This window comes from Dendrobates tinctorius, unplaced genomic scaffold, assembly GCF_039654945.1.
Source record: "Dendrobates tinctorius isolate UK_male_01 unplaced genomic scaffold, ASM3965494v1 ptg000303l, whole genome shotgun sequence".
In the NCBI taxonomy this organism is placed as follows: domain Eukaryota; kingdom Metazoa; phylum Chordata; class Amphibia; order Anura; family Dendrobatidae; genus Dendrobates; species Dendrobates tinctorius.
In genome coordinates, this window is record NW_027361970.1 from 3,708,548 (window position 1) to 3,730,887 (window position 22,340).

General features: G+C 46.6%; 1 protein-coding gene across 4 annotated transcripts in view; it reads right to left on the reverse strand.

Moving 5' to 3' along the window:
* The window catches only part of ARHGEF12 (Rho guanine nucleotide exchange factor 12), a 242,214-nt gene that overhangs the window by 207,619 nt on the left and 12,255 nt on the right, over positions 1-22,340 (reverse strand). For 3 of the 4 annotated variants that reach the window (XM_073560729.1, XM_073560727.1, XM_073560726.1), the window contains exons 2-3: positions 4,817-4,840; positions 3,479-3,585 (exon numbers count right to left, since the gene is read on the reverse strand). In XM_073560729.1, coding sequence (XP_073416830.1) covers positions 3,479-3,585; positions 4,817-4,840 — 131 coding nt within the window. The remainder of the gene's footprint in view (positions 1-3,478; positions 3,586-4,816; positions 4,841-22,340) is intronic. The other variant, XM_073560728.1, reaches the window with a different exon arrangement.

Sequence of the window (22,340 nt, forward strand, 5' to 3'; positions counted from 1 at the left end):
CTCAAAAAAGGGGTGACAGATTCCCTTTAAACCTTCCACTGATCAGAAGGTTATGGCACATTCTAGGAATATAGTAAGATGGGAAAATACCTTTTTAGTAATTATAGTAGATCTAGTAAGCAGGGCTGTGGAGTCGGAGTCGTGGAGTCGGTGCTCATTTTGGTGGAGTCGGAGTTGGAGTCGGTATAAAATGGACCGACTCCTAAAATATATAATAAATTGGGTACAGTAATTCAATGCAGGATGTGCTGAATATTTTTTCATAGGAATTTGGGAAAGTTATGAAATGTCCTATAAATGGCTGTAAACTGCCAAGGTCCGGTCCGATGGGCGGGGCTTATTCATCTGCTCCCCCCTCCCTGTCTTGCTCTACACATTTCTTCTTGTGTAGAGGGAGAAGTAAAAGTACTAAGAGAATCCTTATGTGACACACAATTGAATGATATCATTATATGATATCTCAAAAAAGAGGTGACAGATTCCCTTTAACCTCTGGGTCTTCCCCAATTCTGAGAAATAAGGGGCCACAATTCTGTTTCAGGTGCGTCCTCTGCACAAGAGCGTTGCCGGCCACCACTGCTGGGCGCTCTATTCCAGCCCCTTGAACAGGCAGATGATGGTGGTCAAACTTTGGCCAAAATGACAGTGGAAGGAAATTCAGTGGATCCCCCATTCTGGAGACGATATAGGTCTTAGAAGGTGGGACCAGATTCTATCAGACTTTTATTGCTTATCATAATACTAGGGATGGTACCCCCTAGTAATGTGCTATCACTTACTAACATGGGAATACCCCTTTTTAAGCAAAAAAAAAAAAAGACAAGAAATGTGGAATTATGTTTGCTCAGAAACGCACCGCTGCTTGGCCTTCCTGGCTTCTCCCATCCCGGAGGCCAATACGGTCCTGTACATTGACAGTCGGACCAAGCAGAATGGTAGTGCCGTCTGCCCACACCGTGTGCTCACCTATGCTGCAAGCAGCATTAGCTTTTCCTCTGCATGAGAGGAGTTCTGGGACTCTGAAGCCGGCCCGATCCGGCAGACCAGCCCGATCCACATCAGAACTCGCAAGCTCTAAAGCAAAGAATGTGCATGCTCATTGCCTAGGACCTGGCCTCCTCTATTAGACCACAGAGGGGGCCAGTAACCTAGGCAACAAGCACTAAACCTTGGCTAAAATATCTGCACTCTTGAGGAGAGGATTGTTAATAAGAGATCAACTCCAAAGTTGTATTAAACAAGCACTCTGCAACTTTTCCGATTTAACAACACGAGCCAACCCCTATATTTGTAATTGCTTTCCACAGAGAAGCCTCTGCGGTGACCACCTACAACCATAGAGAAAAAGTAGGGGGTGGTCCTCTAAAGAAGGGGTCAATATACTGGATGTTACAAGTGAAAGGAAAAAATTCTGGTGTAGATCAGGGAGGTTCTTAAAACGATGATACAATGCCTCACTGTATAAGTACTGCTGATATCAGACTTCTCTGCTCCCTGGAAAAATTACACAGAAGGAGAAAAACTGGTATCAGAGCGTGGTGACGGATGGAAGGCAATGCGTCACCAGATAACTACACCGCGACAAGTGATCGGACGATACCGGGGGGCGCGGACCTCTGCCAGCTGTGCACAGGAGCCGAGGGCACAAATGCCCACCTAGTTATCCTCTGTCTAGTATTTCCAGATATGCACTACAGAGCTGTGCAACCAGAAGGTTGGATTACTGGACTTTACTCACCGCGGCTTACAGTTCTGGCAAGCAACTGAAATCATGAACTCCGTGTCGTTAACAGGCACAAAATTCTCTCTACTTATTTGTTTTTTACCATTGCCAGTGCTCAAGTTCTTCAATACAGAACTCCAAATCCTCACAGACATAAATGTAAAACATGACAATTGCTGTGCCCGCAGCCACCAGTAGGAGGGGCCTTATGGGAGATGTATTATAATTGCCTACAATGTATAACAGTATGACGCACGCTCCCCCTGGTGGTGGCACACAGAATAGCATTTTTCTTTTTTTTTTTTGTCTTTCAATGCAGGGAGTTTAGAACTGTGTGCATTCTTTGTTTTATTACAGGAAAGTCTATAGATACATTGAGAATCTTTATGGTGATGATGTGTATAGCCCCTGGATTACAAGAAGTTTGTAGCATTATACTGTCATGTACATGACCTAATTGCACACAGGAATATCAGAGGGGGTGAGGTACATCAGAATCTCCCCCTATTGGAAACCATGTAGAGCAGAATTGGTGTCGTCATCCTCTTCATCAATGAAATTTTGGCACTCAACTTGTATGCGTTTTATGAAGAGTTTTATTTGCAGTCAAAAAGATTTTTCTTATATATCTTCAGAGGGCTGAAGTACAGAAGCAGCCTTTTTGATTTTTGCCACTCTGATTTTCATTAGAGGGTAAGTCTCCTGTAAAAACTACACCCTATAAATTATTTACCGGTGTGTCCGGACCAGAAATATCTTTATCCTTACGGACACTCTTTTTGAGACAAAGATTATCACCATCAATAATATTCAGACATCATTTCATCCTCTTCCATTATATCTCAGGTTTGGAACCTACATTATCTTTCATTCATTATGGGCTCATAACTTTCAATTTTACCCATATCCGCATATCGCGTTTATTTAGGTCGCGTGACTGCTATCTTGATAAGTGGATTATACATTACCCCTTTATACATTTGTTGGCTAGCTCTTTAGTAAGTACTCTTTATTAGTCTTCACTAGGGTATACTACCTCTCTACATTCGACCACCTCAACATAAGGACTTTTTGTCATGTTCATGGATTAAATATGAGCAGTCTAGGTACGTGTTTACTCCTTTTCTTCTACTTCCCTTTCCCGGTCTTACCTTATAATTTTCCGTCCCTGCTCCCTGATCACACGAGCACTATTTTGGTTTTTTCTTAAATTATGATGGATTCCAGTTTATTTGTAGCATTCATTATTGTTATATTTTTTGTCTTATGTATTATTTCTCTGATTTGGCAGTATACTGATGAAGGCTAACTGTTGCAGCCGAAACGTCTATATATGGGTGACTGTACATAAAACTCTTCAGAAAACGCATACAAGTTGAGTGCCAAAATTTCATTGATATTTGTCCTGGTGTGGGAACCTTCTTTTGTGCACCAACACAGCTGTGCCATGATATACTTAAACACGTCATCCTCTTCATCTTCATAACCCGCTTCTAGGATCACACTTTGCCAGCTATCTTATATCTAGGAGGCAGGTGGAGGTCCTGTCCTCCAATAGTAGAGCTCCAGACATGGCACAGATCCATGCTGCCATGTTCACCAGCAGTGGACTATGGCTTTGTCTGGACATTACAGGGTTAACTATATTCCACTCCATAACCCTCCTCTGTAATATACAGATTTTACTGTAGGGTCAAGAAATAAACAGTCTCAGTATCTGGATTGACACTCTAGCGCACAGAACAGACGTCTTACCTGTAGGATCAAACTCCGGAGCCGAGAAGTCATGGGATGAGCTGACGCTGCGCTCCACCTTCTGCTTCTTGTCGGCCGATAGGTCACTGCTCAGAATGCTCCCATGCCTGCAAGAAACCCACCATCAGTGACACGTGAAGCAATGCAACAGAGGATGGACACAATGACCGGGAATCAAAATTCCAAATGCAATGAGATAGAAGAAACACAAGCCAGACTCCGTCATTGGGCTTATTGGCTTTTCATGGCCTCCATTCTTTTTGTTGCATGTTTGGGGACAACATTCGAAAAAATATTCTGGCAATTTTATATTTGTTTGACATTTAAACAATTAGGATACGGCTCACAGAATGTTATAGCCTTAGTTCAGAGCTGTGTGAATGTGACAACGACAAGTGCTTGTTTTTTCTCATTTCTTTACTTTTCAACTGGTAAAAGGGGATGAAGATATACATATAACTGTTGTACCTTGTGAAGCTGCAATTGTCTGATTGCTTATTTTAGCATTGCACAACATAGTAAATGACTGATGCTGTACGAATTAGAGGTGTGAGCTTTGGTTCATAGATCACCAAGCCTAGGAATGAAGGCCTTCTGACCCCCTATTTGCCCCATTACCATGCCTACCCGTGAACTCTCTGTAATCTTGAGGCCGATGGGTGCCGGAATTATTGCACTATGCAATGAGGCCATTTAAAGGTCACTTTGTGGCATTTAAATGGTTACACAGAAGTGATCAGACTCCTCTCTGTTCGCTGCTGTTACAGACAGATGTAAAGCACAGCACGTGCCAGGTAGATGGCGGGCTCGGCTGCTGGCTCTGCTCCACACGCCCGCACTGACATAGGGCAGACCAGTAAGGACAGCCACCAGCATCCAAGACCTACTGATCCAACTTCATCCATAAGGCTGCGTTTCCGCAGCGGTTTTGGCCCTGCGGAAACGCAGCAGTTCCGCAGACATGGTACAGGACCATGTAACCCTATGGCTTTTCAAAACCGCTGTGCTCACGCTGCGTTTTTTTCCACGCGGTTTTGCTGCGGTTTACAAACCGCAACACGTCAATTGTTTGGGTGGTTTCACACCTTTAACATAGTAGAGGTGTGAAACCGCTGGGCTAAACCGCATGAAAACCGCAGGTCACTTTACCTGCGGTTTTACCTGCGGAACCGCGCAGAAAAACCCGCAGGTGAATCTGCAACGTGTGCACATAGCCTAAAAGTGTATCACTACTGATCCAAATTATACACGTGACGAGAACGTCCTGACATTAAAGCCAGAAACTAAACGATCTGTATACACAGTATACACATAAAATGCACACGAAACAGAACGTACCTGGTTGGTTTTCTTCCATGAAACCTGAAAAACAGAAGGCAGATTGGAAATTATCATCATCAGGAGATACATTGTGCCTAAGTATTACCATAAAATCAGGAACACGGGGCCAGTAATCCCAGCCGGGACCCCAGCCGGCCACAACACATCCTGTGTGGACAATGAACCAGTAATTCCAGCAGGGACCCCAGCCGGCCACAACACATCCTGTGTGGACAATGAACAGTGCGGGGCCAGTAATTCCAGCAGGGACCCCAGCCGGCCACAACACATCCTGTGTGGACAATGAACAGTGCGGGGCCAGTAATTCCAGCAGGGACCCCAGCCGGCCACAACACATCCTGTGTGGATAATGAACAGTGCGGGGCCAGTAATTCCAGCAGGGACCCCAGCCGGCCATAACACATCCTGTGTGGACAATGAACAGTGCGGGGCCAGTAATTCCAGCAGGGACCCCAGCAGGTAATAACACATCCTGTAAGGACAATGAACAGTGCGGGGCCAGTAATCCCAGCAGGGACCCCAGCCGGCCATAACACATCCTGTGTGGACAATGAACAGTGCGGGGCCAGTAATCCCAGCAGGGACCCCAGCCGGCCATAACACATCCTGTAAGGACAATGAACAGTGCGGGGTCAGTAATCCCAGCAGGGACCCCAGCCGGCCATAACACATCCTGTGTGGACAATGAACAGTGCGGGGCCAGTAATTCCAGCAGGGACCCCAGCCGATCATAACACATCCTGTGTGGACAATGAACAGTGCTGGGTCAGTGATCCCAGCAGGGACCCCAGCCGGCCATAACACATCCTGTAAGGACAATGAACAGTGCGGGGCCAGTAATTCCAGCAGGGACCCCAGCCGGTCATAACACATCCTGTAAGGACAATGAACAGTGCGGGGCCAGTAATCCCAGCAAGGACCCCAGCCAGCCATAACACATCCTGTAAGGACAATGAACAGTGCGGGGCCAGTAATCCCAGCAGGGACCCCAGCCGGCCATAACACATCCTGTGTGGACAATGAACAGTGCTGGGTCAGTAATCCCAGCAGGGACCCCAGCCGGCCACAACACATCCTGTGTGGATAATGAACAGTGCGGGGCCAGTAATTCCAGCAAGGACCCCAGCCAGCCATAACACATCCTGTAAGGACAATGAACAGTGCGGGGCCAGTAATCCCAGCAGGGACCCCAGCCGGCCATAACACATCCTGTGTGGACAATGAACAGTGCTGGGTCAGTAATCCCAGCAGGGACCCCAGCCAGCCATAACACATCCTGTAAGGACAATGAACAGTGCGGGGCCAGTAATTCCAGCAGGGACCCCAGCCGGCCATAACACATCCTGTAAGGACAATGAACAGTGCGGGGCCAGTAATCCCAGCCGGGACCCCAGCCGGCCACAACACATCCTGTGTGGACAATGAACAGTGCGGGGCCAGTAATTCTAGCAGGGACCCCAGCCGGCCATAACACATCCTGTGTGGACAATGAACAGTGCTGGGTCAGTAATCCCAGCAGGGACCCCAGCCAGCCATAACACATCCTGTAAGGACAATGAACAGTGCAGGGCCAGTAATTCCAGCAGGGACCCCAGCCGGCCATAACACATCCTGTGTGGACAATGAACAGTGCGGGGCCAGTAATCCCAGCAGGGACCCCAGCCAGCCATAACACATCCTGTGTGGACAATGAACAGTGCGGGGCCAGTAATCCCAGCCGGGACCCCAGCCAGCCATAACACATCCTGTGTGGACAATGAACAGTGCGGGGCCAGTAATCCCAGCAGGGACCCCAGCCGGCCATAACACATCCTGTGTGGACAATGAACAGTGCGGGGCCAGTAATCCCAGCAGGGACCCCAGCCGGCCATAACACATCCTGTGTGGACAATGAACAGTGCTGGGTCAGTAATCCCAGCAGGGACCCCAGCCAGCCATAACACATCCTGTAAGGACAATGAACAGTGCGGGGCCAGTAATCCCAGCAGGGATCCCAGCCGGCCATAACACATCCTGTAAGGACAATGAACAGTGCGGGGTCAGTAATCCCAGCAGGGACCCCAGCCAGCCATAACACATCCTGTAAGGACAATGAACAGTGCGGGGCCAGTAATCCCAGCCGGGACCCCAGCCGGCCACAACACATCCTGTGTGGACAATGAACAGTGCAGGGCCAGTAATTCTAGCAGGGACCCCAGCCGGCCATAACACATCCTGTGTGGACAATGAACAGTGCTGGGTCAGTAATCCCAGCAGGGACCGCAGCCGGCCATAACACATCCTGTAAGGACAATGAACAGTGCGGGGCCAGTAATTCCAGCAGGGACCCCAGCCGGCCATAACACATCCTGTGTGGACAATGAACAGTGCTGGGTCAGTAATCCCAGCAGGGACCCCAGCCAGCCATAACACATCCTGTAAGGACAATGAACAGTGCGGGGCCAGTAATTCCAGCAGGGACCCCAGCCATCCATAACACATCCTGTGTGGACAATGAACAGTGCGGGGCCAGTAATCCCAGCCGGGACCCCAGCCAGCCATAACACATCCTGTGTGGACAATGAACAGTGCGGGGCCAGTAATCCCAGCAGGGACCCCAGCCGGCCATAACACATCCTGTGTGGACAATGAACAGTGCTGGGTCAGTAATCCCAGCAGGGACCCCAGCCGGCCATAACACATCCTGTAAGGACAATGAACAGTGCGGGGCCAGTAATTCCAGCAGGGACCCCAGCCGGCCATAACACATCCTGTGTGGACAATGAACAGTGCGGGGCCAGTAATTCCAGCAGGGACCCCAGCCGGCCATAACACATCCTGTGTGGACAATGAACAGTGCTGGGTCAGTAATCCCAGCAGGGACCCCAGCCGGCCATAACACATCCTGTAAGGACAATGAACAGTGCGGGGCCAGTAATTCCAGCAGGGACCCCAGCCGGCCATAACACATCCTGTAAGGACAATGAACAGTGCGGGGCCAGTAATCCCAGCCGGGACCCCAGCCGGCCACAACACATCCTGTGTGGACAATGAACAGTGCGGGGCCAGTAATTCTAGCAGGGACCCCAGCCGGCCATAACACATCCTGTGTGGACAATGAACAGTGCTGGGTCAGTAATCCCAGCAGGGACCGCAGCCGGCCATAACACATCCTGTAAGGACAATGAACAGTGCGGGGCCAGTAATTCCAGCAGGGACCCCAGCCGGCCATAACACATCCTGTGTGGACAATGAACAGTGCTGGGTCAGTAATCCCAGCAGGGACCCCAGCCAAGCATAACACATCCTGTAAGGACAATGAACAGTGCGGGGCCAGTAATTCCAGCAGGGACCTCAGCCATCCATAACACATCCTGTGTGGACAATGAACAGTGCGGGGCCAGTAATCCCAGCCGGGACCCCAGCCAGCCATAACACATCCTGTGTGGACAATGAACAGTGCGGGGCCAGTAATCCCAGCAGGGACCCCAGCCGGTCATAACACATCCTGTGTGGACAATGAACAGTGCGGGGCCAGTAATCCCAGCAGGGACCCCAGCCGGCCATAACACATCCTGTGTGTACAATGAACAGTGCTGGGTGAGTAATCCCAGCAGGGACCGCAGCCGGCCATAACACATCCTGTAAGGACAATGAACAGTGCGGGGCCAGTAATTCCAGCAGGGACCCCAGCCGGCCATAACACATCCTGTGTGGACAATGAACAGTGCGGGGCCAGTAATTCCAGCAGGGACCCCAGCCGGCCATAACACATCCTGTGTGGACAATGAACAGAGCGGGGCCAGTAATTCCAGCAGGGACCCCAGCCGGCCATAACACATCCTGTAAGGACAATGAACAGTGCGGGGCCAGTAATCCCAGCGAAGGACCCCAGCCGGCCATAACACATCCTGTAAGGACAATGAACAGTGCGGGGCCAGTAATCCCAGCGAAGGACCCCAGCCGGCCATAACACATCCTGTAAGGACAATGAACAGTGCGGGGCCAGTAATCCCAGCGAAGGACCCCAGCCATCCATAACACATCCTGTGTGGACAATGAACAGTGCGGGGCCAGTAATACTAGCAAGGACCCCAGCCGGTCATAACACATCCTGTAAGGACAATGAACAGTGCGGGGCCAGTAATCCCAGCGAAGGACCCCAGCCAGCCATAACACATCCTGTAAGGACAATGAACAGTGCGGGGCCAGTAATCCCAGCGAAGGACCCCAGCCATCCATAACACATCCTGTGTGGACAATGAACAGTGCGGGGCCAGTAATACTAGCAAGGACCCCAGCCGGTCATAACACATCCTGTAAGGACAATGAACAGTGCGGGGCCAGTAATCCCAGCGAAGGACCCCAGCTGGCCATAACACATCCTGTAAGGACAATGAACAGTGCGGGGCCAGTAATCCCAGCGAAGGACCCCAGCCGGCCATAACACATCCTGTGTGGACAATGAACAGTGCGGGACCAGTAATACTAGCAAGGACCCCAGCAGGTCATAACACATCCTGTAAGGACAATGAACAGTGCGGGGCCAGTAATCCCAGCAGGGACCCCAGCCGGTCATAACACATCATGTAAGGACAATGAACAGTGCGGGGCCAGTAATCCCAGCAGGGACCCCAGCCGGCCATAACACATCCTGTGTGGACAATGAACGTCCAGTGTTGTGAATTCACTTTCTGGCCTACCTCTGGTTACTAGTGATCTTTCTGGACTCGCTCTGGTGGTTACAGGAGGTAATGGAGCTGATCTAATTAACAGAGGTCTGCCACCTGATGAGGAGGACGACTGGACATCTGAAGTTTCTGACTGGATTTAAGACAGCCGACTCCCTCTATCCCTGCTGGTGATTTTTTCCTGCCTCCTGAGGTCCTAGTTTCCAGCTCAGTCCCTGCATGCAGAAGCTAAGTGTTCTTTTGCTATTGTTCACATTTGATTTGGTTTTGTCTATTTCAGTTTTGTGTGGTCAGCCAGCCCTGGCCGGGGCTGTGCTGAATTTCCATCCTTATGTTACTGTTTGTGCCAGTTTGTTTTTGTCCCTTATTAGATTGGCCTCTCTTTGCTCTGTATTCAGAATATACCAGAGTGCTGATATAGTGGGAGAAGTCTAGTGACTTCAGGGTTTTTGCTATCAGAAAGTGTTGGGCATTTTTTGCAGGTTTTTTTCCGTGATTGCAGACAGTGTCTTCCCTCTCCTGTCCTGTCTAGTTAGTTTGGGCCCCATCGTTGCTCAGCCTATTTTCCTACCTGCGTTTGTGTTTTTATCTTGTCTCACCGACAATATATGTTTGGGGGCTAACTATTCCTTTGGGGTCTGCTCTGGGGCAGTTTAGATATCTCCTTTCTTGCTTTAGGCTTATTTAGTTCTCCGGCTGTGTCGAGGCGTCTAGAATCATTGTAGGTACGCTCCACGGCTACTGATAGTTGTGTGGACAAGATCAGGGGTCTGCAATCCGCGTAGTTACCAACATCTCTGGTTTTCTGAGAATTTGCTTGGTCTTGCTTTCCTCCTCGGTGACCCAATCATAACAGTCCAGCATACGGAGCATATCACAATGACTCGCCTAAGTGAAGTACTCAGTAATGGAGGCCAGGCTGCTGGGGTGAGGACCTCAGTGAGGAGACTGACGGAATGAGGGTGTATCTGTAGCACTGTACCAGTCAGACATGGCAGGGGGTACTAACAATCAGATTTTGGGTAGAGGACCTCTGTGGCAAAGTGACTGAAGGGAATCTGTCTCAGCAGGTTTTCGCTTGGTTATCCCAAGACTGTAGCATATCAGCGCTGAGACACTGATGTCAGTGATGTGTCCCATGTCAGGCTGTGTGTTCTTTACTTGCAATTGAGGTTTTATTGTTACGACATTATCAATGCCAAGACTAGTGTTTGATAACACATTTAAGAGCAGTATGATGTAGGGGCAGAGCCCCCGATTCCAGAGATGTGTGTACTGGGCCGCTTGCAGCAACTTTTTTCCCTGCTGCAAATCCAGCAGTTCTCAAAATGATGAGCTCTGTATAACCCTGCCCACACGACCGATTGGTGGCTCTGTGTGCACTGTGCATAGGCAGAAAGATGCCAGTATTGGGGGTGGAGTTATACAGAGCACACAAATACGGAAGACTAGATGGCAGCAGGTTTACTAGTCCTCTAGAGATCATCTACTGTTGATAAAACTGATATTTTATCCAAACTAAAGGAAGCAGCCCAGTAAGTGACTCATAAGGGTCTCTGTTTCTACATCATGCTGCTCTCAGATTAGGTGGCAAAAACCTAGCGACAGACTCCTTTTAGGCTACTTTCACATTTCAGTTTTTTAAATCCGGCGGGCTGCGGCAAAAAGTTGTCAAACCGGAACCTGTAGAAGCCGCAGCCTGCTGGATCATCTGTTTAGGCCTGAGACGGTGCAGGAGAGGGAGAGAGAGTCTTCGGGCATGCGCTCTGCAAAAAAGCGGTCCGGCGCTGTCAAAAAACGTTGCAGGGAATGTTTTTTGCAGACGCCGGACAGGCATTTTTTGCCGTATCCAGCAAAAGCCGGACGAGCCACATAGCCTTCAGGCGCAATGCGGCGACAATGAAACTCTATGGGAAAAAAAGCCGGATCCGGTGGCACCAGGAGCCGGATCCATTTTTTACAGATTTCGCCGCATCGCGCCTGATGCTTAAAACCGGAAATGTGAAAGTAGCCTTAACTGCTAAATATTTTATTGTGTCAGGATTTAGGCACACAACCAGTTCCTACAGCCAGACACAAACCTGAATGCGTGGACATGGCATTAGACATGTGACTGAACACCATGCCTCTGCTGGGATGGTAAACTTAAAACGTGTATAACCGACCCTTACATCTTCCTACCAAGGAGACAATCCGGTAGATATTTTGGCCTTTAATCTGAGAAGTTTGTGCACAGCGCCACTGCACAACTAGTGGGACCAAGCACTTACGCCTCCGCTACCCGTGGGCATGCTGAAACCTTGATAGCAGGGCCGGCAGGTCTTGGTCATAAATAACCAACATTTCTCACCATTCATTTTCCAACAAAGTTAAATTCTCCATGTCTGTAGGTCAAATAACCAAGGATGCTGAGAAGTGTTCTGCCTTCTGGGAGAAGTGCAGTCCACAAGCTGGAATTTCACCGATCCCCCTCGATATAGTACTGTCTGCATCCCCTTCTACCAGCCACGACTGGGCTCACTGCCAGATGAAGGGCAGCTTCTCTCTAGCCTGTGAAAGGGGATGACGTCTGCATTTCCTGCCTCTATGCGGGGGCACCAATGCCCGAGCCGCGTACAGGACGGGTCTCCTTCCATTACATAATCACTGAGGGTCTCTCTACATCAGGGTCGGTGTATAAAAAGATAGCATGTCATCCACAGCATTTCAATATCAGGCAACCGAAAAGACCAATTCTGCAATGTAACGCATGACAATCAGACTTGTACGCTGGGACAACTGTGTATATGCACGTTACTAGTTAAGCTAGTGGATATAAGAAGTCCACACACCCGTTCAAATTGCCCGGTGTTTATCACTGAGAACAAAAAACTGATACCAAGAAATATTTCAGAACTTTTTCCACCTTTAAAGTCACCCATAATCTGTATACCGGTAATTAAAGAATTTAAAAAATGAGCTGAAATCTTTTGGCGGAGAAAGAAAAATAAAGACGTAAAATAATGTAGTTGCATAAATTTGCACATCCATAATGTAATAGTTTGTTTAAGCAACCTTTGAATTTCTGACAGCATTCAGTGTTTTTGTGTAGCAATCAGCATGGTACATCTAGAATTGGCCCTCTCTTCCATGCAGAAGCTCCAAATCCGTCAGATTGTTTGGACATCTCCTGTGTACAGCGCCCTCTTCATGTCACTCTCTCATCTTCTGGTGCAGCCATTCTCTTGCTGATTTGGTGGAATGCTTAGGTTGTTGTTGTGCTGAATGGTGAAATTCCGCTTCACCATTTTAGCAGAGGCCTGAAGGTTTTGATGCATAACTGACTGATATTTGAAATATTATTTGCTCATAATTCCATTCACTTTGACTTAAATCCCCCCGTGCCAGTTGTCAATAAGCAGACCCAAAGCATAATGCTGTCCCACCATGCTTCACTGGGGGAATGGTGTTCTTTTGGTAATATGTTTGATGCAAAGCCAACATTGCACATCTATTGAAATTATGCACAAAAAGTTCAATCTTGGTCTCATTAGAACATAATGCATTTTCCCACATGCTTCCGACAGACTTCACATAAGTTTTGTCAAAACAAATGGGATTGGCTGTTTTTCATTGTACGAAAAGGCTACAGTCTTGCCACCGTATCACACAGGCCAGACCTATGAATACAGGAGATTGTTGCTACATGAAGTACACAACCAGTTCCTGCAGCTCCTTTAATATTGCTGTAGGCCTCTTGGCATCCTCCCAAACCAAATTTCTTACTGTCAATTTTTTTTTAGGGACATCCAGTAATGTCACTGTTATGCTGTAAGCCATTTACAGATCATGGTCTTTGCAGTAAAATGCAACTAACAAAATGTTTGGAAAATCCTCCTAGAAAACTAAATGGTACATGGAGTTTATCAGAATCACAGTAAATGATGGTAGCTGAGCACTGACTATTTACCACGAGTTTTTATGGAGATTCGACAATTGTGAACTCAACCCCAACTCCAAAAATAAGAGAATGCTCACACTTGTGCAACCACATTATTTTAGTTGTGTTATTTTATTTCTCCCACAAAATGATTTCAGATTGGTTCTCAATAGATGTGTACAGATTATAGCAGACATTGAAGGTAGAAAAAGTTCTGAAATTCTTCTTTGTATTAGCCTAACAGGCAACTACTGTCAGTCAAACACCATACATGCCATAGCCATTAGTGATGGAGACATTTAAGGAGTTAACAACTGGGATCGGACTTTTCAGCCCAACTCTCCACTAGAGTTGGTGCAAATCAATATGCAGGACCCCATCCATTGGCCACATGAGTAATTTGCGCTTGCATCCTCTGTTATTTTTAATTAACTGATCTGACGGGAAGTCACATGCATCCAGCCGCAACAATGGCATCACACCAGACCAGCTAGTCAAAAGAAAAAAAAAAAAAAAAAAAAAGCGTTGGATGCTCGTTTGAGGACTTCCATTTATCAGCCATTGGATCAGATCCTGCAACTCGATTCGCACCCCTTAGACGACTATGACTAATTCACCTTGTCAAGTTCCGAATATGAAGGGAGAATAAGAGGAAGGGCATAATGTTGAGCTCCAAGAAGATACTCGACTGCCATTTCATGGTGAATCCAGGCATATCAGGGCGGCTCACACCATGACCACATGTGGACACCATCACATGCAAATTCTAGAATCAATATTAAAAGGCTTTCCTAAAACTACAATATAGAAAAAAAAACCCGTAGTAACTAGTAGACTGCATCATTACGTCAATGGATCAACATACTCAAATAATGTTGGAAGGGAAAAATAAATGGCTTCCATATTAGGAACTTCCAAAAAAAAAAATCATGTAAGCGCTTCACATAACTAGCTTTAATCCACGCGACCCACATTTTTTTTTTTTTCTTAAATTGGCAGATGAGCAACAAGTTCTCCGTAAGTGTGGCCGTCCTAATAACATAACTCCAGCCGCCTAATGTCAACAATACAGCTTTTTTTCTTCGTGTCGGAGCTGACAGGGTGTGTACCTGCCTTGGAAAGCAGCCAGAAATTTTTATCTGGAGCTGCAGTTGCGATAATGCAAGGTGCTTGTCTCTCTGGCAGCCCACACTAGTAAGAATGGAGACGATTCACAACAGAGTGGGGGATTTCCCAATATTTGGCAGGGATGAACAGCTTAAGCATGGTGGATTAGTGGGACCATGGGTACAGTATCAGCACAACCCCAGGAAGGATGAGCGCTGAGCTCCCAACATATGAAACAAAAACATAATTACAAATGAAAGCCAAACACGTCCATTAGTAAGAAGAACATCTGTAGATTGCCTGACTGATTTGTGGAGAAAAAATAAGAATCTCAATCTGCCACCACTTTATGGATTACAAAACATAAAAGTGGATTCCAAACCTATAACACCCCCATACGTCTGACTGCAAGGACCGCATAACAAGATCCCATATCCAAAACGTGTCCACATACATTGTGGGAAAGTGGGACTACACAGTGACTTAGCAAGACAGTGGAAGTAAGTGGGGTCACACTGTGACCCGTAAGGTACCTCAAGAAGCAAGTTGAAAAAGTCAAAAGATTCCTACTTTGTGCCTTATGGATCACTATGTGATCCCATTCACTTCTATTACGCTGAAGGTACCCTGTGTAGCAACCAACACAACTCTTCTTAGAATTGTTGTCATGCAACACATGATGCCATGTAGCCGAAGCCTGACTCCAATTCAATTCTATAAGACTTAGGGCCCCGTCACACATAGCGACGCACCAGCGATCCCGACAACGATATGACCTTGTCAGGATCGCTGGTACCTCGCTACATAATCGCCAAACAGGCAGATCTCAGCAGCGATCAGGACAGCGATGACGTGGGTAACAAGCGCGCACATCGCTTAGTTACCTTAGATACCAGCGTGCTGGTGCAGGGAGCTGGTATCCAAGGGAAACAGCGGGTTTCTAAGCGCCACGCGGCGCTTAGAAACCCGCTGTTTACCTTTGATACCAGCTCCCTGCACGCTGATATCTGAGGTACACAGCGGGTAACTAAGTGACGCGCGCCCTTAGTTACCCGCGGTTTACCTTGGATACCAGCTCCCACTCGCTGATCTCCTGCCTGCCACACGCAGCTATGCGTGCTGGCCAGCGAGAGACCAACTATCAAAAAATGTCCAGGGCTTTCGAGCACGATCAGCGATACCCAGCGGGGGGCCGGTCGCTGATACATGTCACACACAGCGATCTCGCTGGTGAGATCGCTGTTGCGTCAGAAAACTTGTGACTCATCAGCGATCTCGCTGTGAGTGACGGGGGCTTTAGGCTACATTCCCACATCCTGTGTAAAAACAAATGTGTGTCTGATGTGAGACTCAGATCAGGTTCTTTAAAAAGGACCATAAAAGTCTAGAGATTGGGTAAACACATGATAAACAGAAGACATCCCTTGTACCTTAGCGTTGCATCCGTTTTTCACTACCTATTGTTATGAGACAATGTATCGAGTGCAGAATGTTTACCTGCTTCAGTTTTAAAAAAAACAGATGAGGGAAAAAAAAAAACAGATGCAACAAAAATTCGAAATGGAGGTAAAAAATGAAGGACACGAGAAATACAGTATACTACACAGATGCAAAACTAGATAGAGAAGTGCAAATTGATGCTGAGGGAACTGGTATAGCTCAGCGGCTCTCCGCCGTTTGTCACTCCACCTCCAGGAGTCAGAGCATGGGTGCAGCCAATCCTATGAATTGCTGGGACGGGAATAATCCTTCAGTTCCAAATGTACAACAACTTCTTCCAGTCCTGATTAGTAAAATACAAGAAAACACGGCTGTAAGGAACACAGTATGGGAACTCCGATAACACCAAGCTGTGGTGGGATCCCAAACATTACAGCGTGAGCTTTCAGGAATGTCCATGTTCTCCGCATCAGACTGCTGGACTAAGGACAGCCACGAACACTAAATGTCGGAGCAGCTCAGCCACATCTGAGGTTTGGCCAGTCGCTGTGGCATTAGTTTCTGTGATCAGACAGGTTTTGTCCGCACAACACAAACAGTGGATAACATCAGGCGGTTACACAACCTGGTGCGTCATTCACAGAAACCCAACACTACGTGTAGGTGCTGCAACGGGAGTAAATCTGGAAGTGATCCCCGACCATACAGAGAGTAGGACTTTTCAGAAGAACGCCGCTCAGGAAATACATAGTGGTCCTCTGGGGCATTGTCAACCTCTACAACCCATCACAAAGGCAACCCAAGCAGTCAGATCTTGGGGACAACAATAATGGGGGGGGGGGGGGGGCGGCGTTTTATGGACATGCACCAGTCAGGGGTGTATCATTTATCTGACAGTAACTGCAGAATACTGCCTCATACCCACAGATCCCAAATTTAGCAACCACAGAACACAAAGGACAGGACCGTAGATTTACACACCAGGATATTTTGTCTTATGGATTCCATACTTGTAGAGAACTGCAGCATGCCCCAAGGCATGTCATAATGGGGAGGGAGACACGGACTGACGCCATCTTTGTGCTCCTGCGGGGTTTATATAAAATAAGTGATAGCTCCACTCTTGTCACCGGCCGTACCTCTGACTTCAGTAGACACACCGGTGTGAACACAGCCTTCATAGAGAGTCTTCATCAGTCCAGTGTGCAAGATACTGGACATGACTAACCTGTGATCAGCATCAGCTCAGCAATGCCTTCCTCCCCGCATCACCTTACGCTGGCGCCATACTAATGCTCGGAGCTACAAACGTTTCCAAAATATCCTAATAAAGCCTAGACGGAAAATTCTCTTCTGCATCACCATCAAATCAGACAAGTCGTCACATGATTAGGAAGTACAAAAGGTTTTCAATGGCAGCCCCATTTCCCCTGGGGAAAAGTAATTTATCCGCTTACTCCCAGGTACAAGCTTAAATCCAGAGACAGAATTGTAAAAAGTTATATCGTCAGGCTCAGTGACTTTTTTTTTTTCTTGTTTCGTCTTTCATTAAAATGAATCCCACCAGGTTTTCCGCCCTCATGTGAGAGCAGCATAATGTAGGAACAGAGACCCTGATTCCAACAATGTATCACTTAGATTACAGGGTGCAGGCGTTCTGACCCAAAGTATTTAGATTTAGCAGAGGTAAGAAAACTTCCTCCGACTATAGCAGGCTCTCTACGTACATTGTCTATAGACAGTGATTTGCTTTTTCACAGGAAGGGACGGAGTCAGACGAGAGCCCGCACCAGCTAGTGACAGCAATGATAATCACCACATGATAAAACCTTCAGTCTAAGTAAATAACAGCTGGACACATGACAAATCATTGAATTCTGAAGCGGACTGCTATGGGATTCCAAACATCATCCATTGAGAATAATGGAGAAATAAAAGCAGATTTGTCTTCAATACAGGTTTTCTGTAACACTAACAAAACATAGTGATGAGAACATTATGCTGTGGAATATGCCGCCATATACGCCTGAGTGCAGCTAGGTTTTGCAGCTGAGGTGTTTGCGTCCGGAGGAATGTGCGGCGAGCCTCACTGCATTGTTCTGTACCTCGTTAGGATTAGCACTTCAATATGGGCCATGTCTGCAGGCGATCGTCACACCTGTTCTCACTGTCTGTAAAACCACGCCGCTTCAGGAAGAACCTTTCATAGAAGATTTGTGAGCCTTCCATACCTCTGCAGAAATTTGACCTAAAACTACAGATTTTCACACAAGTCCTAAAAGTAGATAGAAGGAAATCAAACAAATCAGTCAAAACCACTACACACTAGACTATCACTTTCTAAGTGAGGAAAATGATGCAATATGTCTTGTGAAAGTATGTGAACCCCAGCTATCAGTGTGACCACTTGGGTATAGAACTTCAAAATTCAACATTGCCCAGATGTAGCACACAAACCGTAACGCTACCAACACCTTGTTTCATACATGGTAGGCCGCTTGTACATTTAAGCTTTATTTTAGCCTCATCCAACCACAAAACACTGTTCCAATAGCCTTTTGGTTTGCCCAAGTGATCTTTAGCAATCTGCAAATGGGCAACAATGCTATTTTTTTTAAAGCAGCAGCTTAAGGCCATGTTCACACGTTCAGTATTTGGTCAGTATTTTACTTCAGTATTTGTAAGCCAAAACCAGGAGTGGAACAATCAGAGGAAAAGTATAATAGAAACACATCACCACTTCTGTATTTATCACCCACTCCTGGTTTTGGTAAGTAACAGACATAGCGATATCGCTAGTAATATCGCTATAACGTCACAAAAACCAGTGACGTTATAGCGATATCGCTTAGTGTGACAGGCCCTTTATAGATACTGACCATCTCCTTATCACTGTAATCCTGCCATGCACACCACTGTCCTAACAGCTTAGTCATGAACATTCATATTAACTAATATCAGAGACACCTTAAAGGGGCTGTCCACTGCTAGGACAACACCTTCTTGATCTTAATGTTTGGCCCTAATAAAAAAACAACAAACACAAAAACACACACCTCTTGTGCAATTCCCGCGGCGTCAGCACTCACTCTCGCCGGGCTCCCGTGCTATTGTGACACATGACCCTGGCATCCAATCAGCAATGGCGTCACTGTCCCGCATTTTGTTAATCTGAACATGATCAGGAAGTCTGGGCTGTAGCCGATCTCTGACCTCATCTTCATTTCAACAGAAGGCGGGGACAGTGACACCAGCGCTGATTGGAGGCCATGGTCATGTGTCAATCCACCACACCAGTGCTCCAGGAACACGCGTGCAGACACCGCTGGAACGGTGCCAGCACGGGAGGCGAGTACAAGCTTTTTTAATTTACCGGGGCTAAGCGTGGGGTATGAGAAGGGATTGTCCTAGTAGTGGACAACTTCTAAAAGTTGCTTCCTTTATAACTTTGCAGACCACTTAATTTGTTGGTCGATCACAACCGGGGAGGGTAAGAATGGTCCTTACATATTACTCCATTTGTATACAATCTGTCCGATGAGAGTTGGTGGACTACAAACTCTTTACATACGGTTTTGTCACCTTTTCCAGCTTGACGAGTATAAACTACTCTTCTTCTGAAGCCCTCAGAAATCTCCTTTCGAGAATGTGTTGTGAGGATCAGATTTTGATAGCTCCCATTTCAATAAGTAAAAACAGGTCACCCACTCACAAATGATTATTGTTCCTTTGATTAAACAACATTAGGCTACTTTCACACTTGCATTAGGAAGCGCAGCGCATGGCCGCCGTGCAGCTCCTCCCCCTGCTGCGCCCCCTCCGGTCAGCTCCTCCTATGTGCGCATGACGCTGCATGCGACCTGCGTACCCTATCGTTAGCATTGGCTACGCAAGCCGTGCGCTGGTATGCTTTTGCTGGCACATGCGCCCTTTTGACGGTGCACAGACGTGCGCCAAACGCACTGTGTTACAATTTGGTGCGCTTGGCGCACCGTCAAAAGGGCGCATGCGCCAGCAAAAGCATACCAGAGCACGGCCTGCGTAGCCAATGCTAACGATAGGGTACGCAGGTCGCATGCAGCGTCATGCGCACATAGGAGGAGCTGACCGGAGGGGGCGCATCAGGGGGCAGAACTACATGGTGGCCGTGCGCTGCGCCTCCTAATGCAAGTGTGAAAGTAGCCTTAGACTGAGGCTACGCTCCCACATAAGTTTTTGGTGAGCTTTTTACACTGCTTGTTTAATAAAAATGCAAGCAATCTATTTTACTTAATGGGTGCAACATCAAAATCTCACCAAAGCTCATCGTTCGAATGTAGCCTAATCTCAACTCCAAATTATCTGCTAATTCTAGGAGGGTCACATACTTTTACCATTCACAGACATGATAGTGGATTATTTTGAAAATCTAAAATAAAAAAAATTTTTGCAAAAGTATAATAATATTGTTTACTCATTTGTTTGACTTGCTTCTTTATCTACTTTCAGGAACTGAAAATCAGATTACGGTAATTTTAAGTCAAAACTGTGCACTAACATACAAAATTCTGAAAGGTTCCCCAACTTTGAAGCACCAGTGTACATGGTACCTACGTATTCCAGACAAATCTGGCAGGTTTTGCGCACGAGACAGACTGGTAAACCAGGATTAGTTTAGACTGAACCATAAACTGTGTTCCAAATTATTATGCAAAAAGAGTTTAGGAGTGATAAGGTTAGAAATTTTTGTTTGTCATTTAAACTCATTGATGGTTTTGTGTGTCAGGATTCTTTATATCACTGAAAGCAATTGCAGATACCTGTGCACATTAGTTTGGCAGGTGTGTCCAAATAAAGGCAAGACTACTTAAGAAGGCTGTTCCACATTATTAAGCAGCCTACATTTTTTGCCAAAATGGGAAAGAAAATGGATGTGTCGGCTGCTGAGAAGCAACAAATTGTGGAGTATTTAGGTTAAGGCATGACTACAATCAACATTGCCAAGACACTTCATCGTGATCATCGCACAATCAAGAAGTATGTAGCTTATTCCCAGCACACACGTGTGCGTGCTGATAACGAAAAATTGAAGACTCTTTCCAACAGGCAATTGTGTCAGGTTAAAAGAGCAGCTGCAAAAATGCCTTGTCATAGCAGCAGACAAGTTTTTGAAGCTGCTGGTGCCTCCAACGTTCCCCGAACAACAAGATGCAGGGTCCTTCAGAGGTTTGCAGCTGTGCGTAAGCCATCCTGTCGACCACCTCTATCCACTGCACACAAGCAGAAACGGCTCCAGTGGGCCAAACGATACATGAAGACTGACTTCCAAACTGTTTTGTTCACCGATGAGTGCCGTGCAACGCTCGATGGTCCAGATGGATGGAGTGGAGGATGGCTGGTTGATGGACACCCCATGAAAACACGACTAAGGCGCCAACAAGGAGGAGATGGAGTAATGTTTTGGGCTGGAATCATGGGGAGAGAGATTGTCGGCCCCTTTAGGATCCCTGAAGGGGTAAAGATGAACTCCATAATCTATGTGGAGTTTCTAAAACAGCACTTCTTGCCATGGTTCAAGAGGAAGAACCGTGCTTTCCGCAGCAAGATCATTTTCATGCATGAAAATGCACCGTCTCATGCTGCAAATAACACATCTGCATCTCTGGCTGCTATGGGCATAAAAGAGGACAAACTTATGGTGTGGCCACCATCTTCCCCTGACCTCAACCCCATTGAGAACCTCTGGAGCATCATCAAAAGGAGTGTCTATGATGGCGGGAGGCAGTTCACATCTAAGCAACAGCTCTGGGAGGGTATTCTGTCCACATGCAAAACAATTGAAGCACAAACCATCCAAAAACTGACAAATTCAATGGACGAGAGAGTTCAGAAGCTTCTTTTGAACAAGGGGTCCTATGTGCAAATGTAACATCACCTAGAATAAAGTTTTGACTTGAAAACTGTTTGATTTCATTTTGTAATAAGCTGATAATGCTTATAATTTCACAATTGACCAGTTTTTTGTTCGAAATAAAAAGGTTGAAAACTCTGCTGTGCATAATAATTTGGAACATGCATTTTGAGTGTTTCTTATTTTTAAAAATATACTGTTTTCATAGGCAGTTTTTCAAAAACATTGAAATTATACTAGAATAGTAGATGACTGGAAAATAACAATGACTGCAATTCATATAGGTAATTTAGAGAAAATATGAGGAAATAGTTTTTGCATAATAATTTGGAACACAGTGTAAACATAGATGGATCCTTCTCCGTTATCAGTAATGTGAAGAGCTACTACAACTCATGAAGTCTTGCATAAAAACATATAAAACAATAATTACAACGCTGTACACTGCTCTGTGCATCGCATTCAGCAAGGCACTAAGAGCAAGCTTGTACTACA